This window comes from Herpailurus yagouaroundi, unplaced genomic scaffold, assembly GCF_014898765.1.
Source record: "Herpailurus yagouaroundi ecotype Mexico unplaced genomic scaffold, PumYag 67793, whole genome shotgun sequence".
Classification (NCBI taxonomy): Eukaryota; Metazoa; Chordata; class Mammalia; order Carnivora; family Felidae; genus Herpailurus; species Herpailurus yagouaroundi.
This window is the reverse complement of record NW_024420586.1, coordinates 26353579-26363201: the sequence shown is the minus strand read 5'-3', so window position 1 is coordinate 26363201 and position 9623 is coordinate 26353579. Positions and strand designations below refer to the sequence as shown.

Sequence of the window (9623 nt, the reverse complement as noted above, 5' to 3'; positions counted from 1 at the left end):
TTATCATTTTATATGGTCCCTGTCGTCTCTCTGACCTCATTTCTGCCCCCCCCCCCCCCCCACTCACTCCACAACAGTCATGCCTTTCTGTTTACTGGTCTTCAGACACCCCAGACAGTCTCCCTTCTCTGGGTCCTAGCACTTGCTCTTTCTTCTGCCCCAGAAACTTTCCCCCCTAATATCTGCATTGCTCAGTTCTTTATTTCATTTAAGTCTCATCTCACATGTCACCTCCCCAGAGAAGCTGTCTCTGACTACTCTGTCTAAAATTACACCCCCTTCAGTCACCATCCCCTTACTCTGACTTCTTTTTCTTCAAATTATATTATTTTCTTTTTTTAATAATGTTTATTTATTTTTGAGAGAGAGAGAGAGAGTCAGAGAAGGGCAGAGAGAGAGGGAGACACAGAATCTGAATCAGGGTCCAAGCTGAACTATCAGCACAGAGTTTGATGCCAGGCTCAAACCCACGAACTGGGAGATCATGACCTGAACTGAAGTTGGACACTCAACCAGGCGACCTGATATTATTTTCTATATTTCTTTGTTATGGTGTGTCTCCCACCATTAGAATATAAACTCCACAAGAACAGAGACGATTTCTATCTTGTCCACCATTTATTCTCAGAACACAAGAAGGACAATCACAGAGAATGCCCTCAATACATATTTGTTGAATGAATGCCTTAACTACCATTGTGTCAACATATTACCTTTTGTAAAACAAATGTTGAAAAGGGCACTATTTTTGGATAATGTGTTCAGGGAGAGCAACTACTTCTAAGCTATGCTATTGAAGGGATATAGCAGACTTCCCTTATAGCTGTGAGTCCTAGCAAGCCCTGAAAATTTGGTGCATGACTGGCTAGCTGGGTTAGGATCCCTTTGAGTTCTACTGGCCATTGAGTAGGAATTGGCCCATAGACGAAGCCTGCTTTAGCTTTTCCAGGAAGCAAAGGAGCAAAGGAAGCAAAGGAAGCCTTTGCTTTTCCAGGCAAAACAGCCATGAAATCTGCTCAAATCAGCAGAATTCCTCCAGGCTCCCTTTCACCCAGGTTACAACAAATGGGATATCTCACCTCCCTCCCCATGCCCCGCATCATTCAGGAGTGAGCCACATACCTTTTTCCCTTTGCATTTATTTTTGCTGGGTTATCCCTGGCAAGTCATAAGCTCAGAGGTTTGGGGGCTCACGATTTGTCTACCATCTCCTAGGGGGCCATTGCTCACTACCTGTCTCCCTGCCCACAGGCTCTAAGACAGCACAAGCTGGCAGGCTTTGGCAATTTAGACTGCTATAACTCCACTTCACTGTAGGGAACTTCAGAGTTAGGGATTATTAAAAGCATCTCTCTTATTCAGACAATTTCCCTATAGTCTTGTTTCCCCTGGAAGTTGGTGTGATAACTTGGATTGCTCTGCCAGAGCCTTAAAGGAGTGATTAAAGCTCCCTGCTTCATCCCACTTTGATATGTTCTGTAATTAGCTCCTAGCTAAAAGACAGCTTTTCCTCCCCCTCACTCCTTACCTGGTACCTTCTCACTGTGAGAACTGAGCTATCCCAGAGAGAGGACTAGTTGGTATGCTGATCCTCCTCCTGGGCTCCCAACACTCTCCTTCAGATTCCCCACAGTGTTTTATTAACCCTTCATTATGGCACTAATTTCCTTAATCTTTGTGTTTGAACATATTATTGTGTATGAGTCTGTTCCTCCAGCTTGAGGGCAGAGGCTATACCCCTAGCAGTATCTAGCATGATGATTGGCATGTAGTAGTTGCTTAACAAATGTTTGCCTGGCAACAGCTGGGCAAACATTAAAAAAAAGCCCCTTTGGGTTGTGTTCTGAATTCCCCTCCAGTTCTCATTCTCAGGGGTCTGGGCATAAGGAAAATCTGGGAGGCGTTGGATATGTGTTTGGCCTTGTTTGTGGTGATTGTATCATGGGTGTTTACATATATCTAAACTCATTAAATTGCACACATTAAATATGCACAATTATTTGTATATCAATTATACCTCAATAAAGCTGTTTTTAAAAAGTCTTTCCAAAATGTGATGTTAAGTCATGTCTTGTTTCCATCTCAATGGCACTGTTCTTTGTTCTCCTTTTTCTTTTTGTTGTGTGCATATATCAGGCCAGTTAGTAGTATCTTCAGACTTCTGGAACCTTGATTGGTCATCAGCCTGTTCATGTCCCCTTCTCATCTTCATCAACTCCAAAAGTGGCGATCACCAAGGGATCATCTTCCTCCGAAAATTCAAGCAATACCTTAATCCTTCTCAAGTTTTTGACCTGTCGAAGGGTGGACCTGAAGCTGGGTAAGCATGGGGTAAGGGATATAGTTGGGTATATATATGGAACTTTTCACTCTATATATTCTAGACTAGGATAGGTTTCCTGAAATCAGTTCTAGTACCTGGGTAGGAAAGATATATTTTCTCAAGTCAGGACACAAACATATAACTTCAGAACATTTCAGGTTGGGTAGTTGGAGAACTTTTAGCCCTCTCCCAGAAATACCTTCAGGACCATGTCCTGGTCTCAGATTTGCTTTACCTTTCCTGTTTGGAAGAAGTCTAACTATATTTCCTGACCTCAGAGGAGAAGACAAATGGATATTACTGCTCACCTTTCCTGTCCCTCATTCCTTCCAGGGACCAAATAGATATATCTCTACTATAGGCCTGTTTTATTTAGGGACCATCTGACTGTTCAGCTCTGGTTTTTGTGAGGCCACTGGCCAATGTGCAAGGCATTCTTCTTGGGCTCAACAAGGAGTTTAGCTATGTTATTGTAGCTTCTAAAGTATGATTAGTCATCGAAGATGGTAGGCTGAAGAAAGGCCTCATCTCCAGGATTGCCTATGGGAGCATTGCCTGTGATGTTAGGAATACAGAGAGATAGGAGCTAAGTGAAAGAAGGAAGGTAGCCTGTTAGCAGGATGCAGAAGCAGCAGTCCTTAGCTCTTGGCACAGTATAGAAAAGAGTTGTGAACCCTAACCATTCATGAAATTACTCTTTTTCTCCCTCTTTCTTTTAGGCTGTCCATGTTCAAGAATTTTGCTCGTTTTCGCATTGTGGTTTGTGGTGGAGATGGCAGTGTGAGCTGGGTCTTATCTCTGATTGATGCCTTTGGATTACACGAAAGGGTGAGTTCCTGGCTGACTCAGTTTAGCCATTGCTAGAGAGATTGGGAGTATGGAGCTGCTCATCCCAAAAAGTCCCTGGTCTTCATGCTCCTTATGTATATAACATGTTTTCCACTGGTTTCATAGCCAACCTGGCTGAGAGATTCCCAATCTAAGCTTCATCACCTAAACCATTTTCTGGTTATCTATCTGTGAGAAGGAGAAATGAGGGAGTTATCAGAAAGAATGAGCAATACTATATTCTCCAGGCCACAAAGTGAAGAATCAAAGGGGAGGAGAGCAAACAGAAAAGAAGTGGCTTCAGGCAACATTCAGCCCCCAATTTTCTTACCCTCCTGAGGCCACTGATTTTCTTCCCCAAGTCTCAAGAGTAGCAGAAACTTTCCTCTAACTTTCCCTTCTCTCCCTAGATAGCTCCATGCCCTTCTGACTCTTATAGCTTTGTCTCCCAAGTCACCTTATCTCCTTGGCCAACCCTTGATAGAAATTTATGGCTATACTTCTCTTTCATAAGCATGGCTATAAATACTGGCATATTCTAGCAATGTTTTCTTTCACTGAGTAGGTTCTATATTGCCAAGAGCGGGGGCCCAACCCCTTAGGAAAAAGTTCACTCAACATCAGACATCTTCCTATTACACTTCCTAAAATCAGAAGTCTCCTATTGCCACTGGTTTTGAGACCACAATCTTTCCCAAGGAGCACCTTCTGGGTTTGTTTATGGGTGGATCTTTGTAGGATTGTCTGAAAGGGGTGCCTGTTTTTGTTCTTGCAGTGTCAGTTGGCAGTCATACCACTTGGAACCGGCAATGATCTGGCCCGTGTCCTAGGCTGGGGCGCATTCTGGAACAAAAACAAGTCGCCTGTCAACATCCTCAACAGAGTGGAGCAGGCTAGTGTGAGAATTCTAGACAGGTGAGTGGCTGAAAGATCAGGTCATTGTGCCTATTCCAGTCCCACATCAGTTATTCTGTTACATCATCTCAACCATGAATGTTGTAACCTCCCTCATAGTGCTTCATTTCCTGTCTAGCTTCAATGCAGGGCAGTTTGTGTGGGGCAGCACTTATCTATTAGGAAGTCAGGGTCCACTATGTATCCTTTAGACATCACTAAAGCCCTTCTCCAAACTCAAAAGATCCTAAATCAGGAGCCCCATGGATAAATTTTAAGGGTTCTGTCAACCTCCTTCAAGTTGCATAGCTAATAGTCTATGTAAGCATATTTTTTCCTTGGGAGAATTTCTATCTTTCTGTTCTATTCTAGAATAGTATAGAAACTATTCTATAGTTCCATCAGTTTTTCAAAGAAACTCATAAAAATGAGGGTACAGAAACAAATGGCCTAGATTGTCTCTGCTCTAGAGAGGAATGAGTATTGCCGTCCTAAGTCCTGAGAAGAAAGACTTTAAATGCTGGGTCATAGTATTTGATTTCTGGCTGCCTATAAGGATATTCTGAGAAGCTTTTTCAAGATACCAAACTAAGCTACCACAAAGACTCTTATTCAGTAGGTCTTGGGTAGGGCCCTGGTATATGTATTTTACAAAGTCACCTTAGGTGATCTTGATAGTTACCTCTCTATCTGTTCTCTGAGAACCCTATGATGGACTTCTTTCCATCACAGTGGCCTTAAGAAGTCCTGAGGCAGAGGCTCTACTTGTGGTATATCTTGAGATCAGGTGACCTGGAATAATGCGGGCATCCCTACAACTTATCTTCACCCATCACATAAACATTTTGACCTTTTTATTGATATGTGAAGCATTGATGCCAGCTTTTGATGAAACAGAGTCTAAATATCTTTCTTTGACCTTCATTTCAGATGGAGTGTGATGATACGTGAGACTCCTAGACAAACTCCATTGCTAAGAGGACAGGTTGAAATGGATGTACCCCGATTTGAGGTAACTACTGCCCAGCTGTAATTCAGGCCAACACCTTTGTTACACAGTGAAATAATAGGCAAAACCCAGAGAGAAGCTTTTGTATTATCCATGGGCTCAATGTGGATGAGATCATTGAGGATTGGAGACATATCAATCAGCAGCTTTTCTAAGAACTGTGTTAGGCACTAGGAATATAACTCATTCATCCATTTACTTATTCATTCACTCAAAGTATCTATGGAAAATTTTATGGATTACCTACTATGTGTGAGATACTGTTCTAGGAGCTGTTCTCATGTGCTAGTGGGTAAAAAAGAATGAAACAGTTCATGCTGTCATGGAGTTCAGAGCCCAGTTGAAGTGATAGAAGCAATACTTTTAATAAAGTAGTATGAGTGTTAGTATGTAAGGAAGTAGAGAGGGGTGGGAACACCCAGCAGGTGTACCAAACCCTTCCCCCTTTCTGGGGGAAATCAAGGAAAGTTTCTCAGAAATGACATTTCAGAAGAGATCAAAGGACCAGAGGGAGTTAACCAGGATACTAAGAAAGAGGTGGCCTGTTTCAGAAAGATGGAATAGTGTATCTTGTTCCGATGGCAAGAGAGAGCATAGAATATTCACTGAACGGAACAGAATATTCACATACATTTGTAATGGCTAAGGCATAGGGGACAGGGAGGAGATATGCTGGGAGAATGACTAAAGATGAGACTAGAGAAGCAATCAAGGGCCAGGCCAGGAAGAACCTAGTAATCCATGGTATAAAATTTGGGCTCTTATCTTAATAAGAATTATAGAAGTGGGTTATTTTTTCTTATTTTATTATGAGAATTTTCAAACATACTAGCTTCTTGAGCTAAATAGTAGAACTAGTTACAACTCTAGCCTACAAGATATAACTCTCAAAGACATCAAAATGCTGATTTCAATATCACAGTACATATCATTAGGCATTATATTAAAGTTTGAGACATATAATGCCAATAAGTATACAGAATCCTAACATAGAAACTATCAAAACTTTGTGTGTGTTTATCATAAATTTAAAAAATAAAAATAAAATAAAATGGTAGAGTCTACCATTAACATTTCATTATACTTGCCTTATCACATATCTGTCCATCTATCCATTCTGCTATCTAATAGAAGGGTTTTAAGCAGAAGTGCTCCATGGTACGTGGAGAAACATTTGAAGGAATAAAGACTAGAGGCAAAGCGAAAAGATAGGAGATGCTGCAATTGTATAGGCAAAAGATGATGGTGATTTGGACTGGTGAAGTTGTAACAGGGATAAGGAGAAGTGACATATTTAAGACATATGAGGAAGATAGAATCATCAGGACCTGGTAGTTGTTTGAATGTAGGGGGTAACAGAGAGGGTGAAGTATAAGCAGTAGTTGAGAATATAGACTCAAGAGCCAGACTACTTAGAATCAAATCCAGGCTCTACTACTTATCAGCTTCCCATTTCCTGTGCCTCAGTTTGCTGTTCTGTGAAATGGAGTTGTTATAAGGATAAGAAAGTATTTATGTATACCTTAGAACAGAGTCTGGTACAGAGTAAATATAAGTGAATACTTTTATTATTACTAATATTATTATAGAAGAGCTGCACTCTGGCATTGGGAAGATGTGGGTTCAAATCCCAGATCTATTATTTACTAGCTATGCAATATGAGATTGGTTGTTCATTTGAAACATGGACCAAAAAGTACCTCCATGAGTTTTTGAGAATTATTTAAATGAGAGCAAACAATATACGTCTCTTATTTTTAGAATGACCACAGAGCTAAGATTATATATGGGGATCTTCAACAAGAATTCTTTGATTATGGTTATTTTCAGAGAGGCAGTTGAGTTGTTGGCAGTCAGTAAGAAAATAGTGAGGGGATAAGGATGGGCAGCAGACTATGTCCCAGTGCTAAGATTCCAGGGCTGAACACTCCTTTTCCCCCTAGGCTGCTGCCATCCAACATCTAGAATCTGCAACCATTGAGTTGAACAAAATCCTGAAGGCCAAGTACCCCACAGAGATAATTATCGCAACCAGGTCAGTCTTCCTTTCGCTCTCAAACTGGGGTGTATTTTTGCCCTCATGGGCTGTTCCTCAGTCAGACAAGGAGCTCATTTTGATAGCTTGGGGCCTAGGAAAGTATCAAATTACTGCCAACTGAAACCTGCTGATTGGAAAGTTTAGGAAAAAAATAGACGAGATTAGAGTGAGTGCTCCTGCTATTCCAAAAAGACAAAATTTCAAGCCACAGATTTAGAAGAAGGGTTACAGAAGGGAAACACAACATTCCATACTATTCAAGAGCATAGCCTAACTCCTACAGCAGGGACACATTGATTTCCATCTGACAATGGAAGAAGTCTCTGTAGAACCTACAGAGTTGTTTTCTCATAGCCTGAGCAATACATTCTCCCCTTCCAAGTAGGTGGGTCATTCATTCCTCCTGGGATTCTTTGGAGGTTTCCTGCCAAGTCTGCCACATTCTCCTTTGATAAACACTCCGCACCCAGGAACAGTCCTCCCAAAGTCATTATCTTTGTATTAAATTATATGGGCCCTTGAACCATAGCTGATTTGACCCAGGATGAAAACCTGACCTAAGTTGGATCAATTTAATTTTCTTTTCTGAAAATTCTGAATTTATGCTATGAAATTCCAGTTAAATTCTCATAGGTACTCACGCATATGACCATATGTACATGAAAAAATGGGAAAACAAAGGGAGAGGAGAGAGGAAGGACAGGGAGAAAAGGGAGATCAGGAAACAGAGACAGAAAGAATGAGAAGGAGGAAGATGTACTTTATAATAAAAAAGGGCTCTGGATATTATGGTCCATGTCACATTGCCCATCTATCTTATCTTTGCAGATTCCTGTGCTCAGCAGTGGAAGATTTTGTGGTGGATATTGTAAAGGCCTGGAGTCAGATAAAACAGAACAATACAGCAATAGAATCTGTGATTTTGAAAGTAAGTTTCCATTCCTTTTATCTAGTACTTTTAGTGGAGCCAGGGCCTTTTGATTTGTTATCTTTTATTATTTTAAGTCCAGTATAATTAATGTACACCATTATATTAGTTTCAGATGTACAATATAGTGAATCAACTACTCTATACATTACTCAGTGCTCATCATGATAAGTTTACTCTTAATCCCCGTCTTCTATTACACCCACCCTCGCATCCACCTCCCCTCTGGTAACCATCAGTTCGATCTCTATATTCAAGAGTATGTTTTTTGGTTTGTTTCTTTTTTCTTTGCTCATTTCTTTTGTTTCTTAAATTCCACATATAAGTGATCATATGCTATCTGGCTTTTTCTGACTGACTTATTTTGCTTAGCATAATGCTCTCTAGCTCCATCCATGTTGTTGCAAATGGCAAGATTTCATTCTGTATTATGACTAATATTCCATTGAATATATATACCAATTTTTTTCAATTCTCATTATTTTTATTTTTTTAAATATACTTTATTGTCAGACTGGCTTTCATACAACACCCAGTGCTCATCCCAACAAGTGCCCTACTAAATGCCCATCACCCATTTTCCCTCTCCCCCACCCCCCATCCACCCTCAGTTTATTCTCTGTATTTAAGAGTCTCTTGTGGTTTGCCTCCCTCCCTCTCTGTTTGTAACTATTTTCCCCCTTCCCTTCCTCCATGGTCTTCTGTTAAGTTTTTAAAGGTCCACATATGAGTGAAAATATATCTGTCTTTCTCTGACTGACTTATTTCACTAGGCATAATACCTTCCACTTCCATTCACATAGCTGCAAATGGCAAGATTTCATTCTTTCTCATTGCCAAGTAGTATTCCATTGTATATATAAACTATATCTTCTTTATTCATTGATCTGTTGATGGACATTTAGGTTCTTTCCATAATTTGGCTATTGTTGAAAGTGCTGCTATAAACATTGGGGTACATGTGTCCCTATGCATCAGCACTCCCGTATCCCTTGGGTAAATTCCTAGCAGTGCTATTGCTGGGTCATAGGGTAGTTCTATTTTTAATTTTTTGAGGAACCTCCATACTGTTTTCCAGAGCAGCTGCACCAGTTTACATTCCCACCAACAGTGCAACAGAGTTCCCGTTTCTCCACATCCTCACCAGTATCTGTAGTTTCCTGATTTGTTCATTTTAGCCACCCTGACAGGTGTGGGATAATATCTCAGTGTGGTTTTGATTTGTATTTTTCTAATAATGAGTGATGTTGGGCATCTTTTCATGTGTCTGTTGGCCATCTGAATGTCTTCTTTGGAGAAGTGTCTATTCATGTCTTCTGCCCATTTCTTCACTGGATTATTTGTTTTTCAGGTGCTGAATTTGGTACGTGCTTTATAGATTTTGGATACTAACCCTTTATCCAATATGTAATTTGAAAATATCTTTTCCCATTCCATCAGTTGTCTTTTAGTTTTGTTGATTGTTTCCCTTGCAGTGCAGAAGCTTTTTCTCTTCATGAGGTCCCAATAGTTCATTTTCGCTTTTAATTCCCTTGCCTTTGGAGATGTGTCAAGCAAGAAATTGTCGCAGCTGAGGTGAAAGAGGTCATTGCCTGCTTTCTCC

General features: G+C 40.5%; 1 protein-coding gene across 1 annotated transcript in view; it reads left to right on the top strand.

Annotated features, from left to right (window-relative positions):
- The window catches only part of DGKK (diacylglycerol kinase kappa), a 173529-nt gene that overhangs the window by 121857 nt on the left and 42049 nt on the right, over positions 1 to 9623 (top strand). The window contains exons 10-15 of the mRNA XM_040468943.1: positions 2137 to 2320; positions 3043 to 3151; positions 3927 to 4066; positions 4976 to 5057; positions 6998 to 7089; positions 7921 to 8020. Coding sequence (XP_040324877.1) covers positions 2137 to 2320; positions 3043 to 3151; positions 3927 to 4066; positions 4976 to 5057; positions 6998 to 7089; positions 7921 to 8020 — 707 coding nt within the window. The remainder of the gene's footprint in view (positions 1 to 2136; positions 2321 to 3042; positions 3152 to 3926; positions 4067 to 4975; positions 5058 to 6997; positions 7090 to 7920; positions 8021 to 9623) is intronic.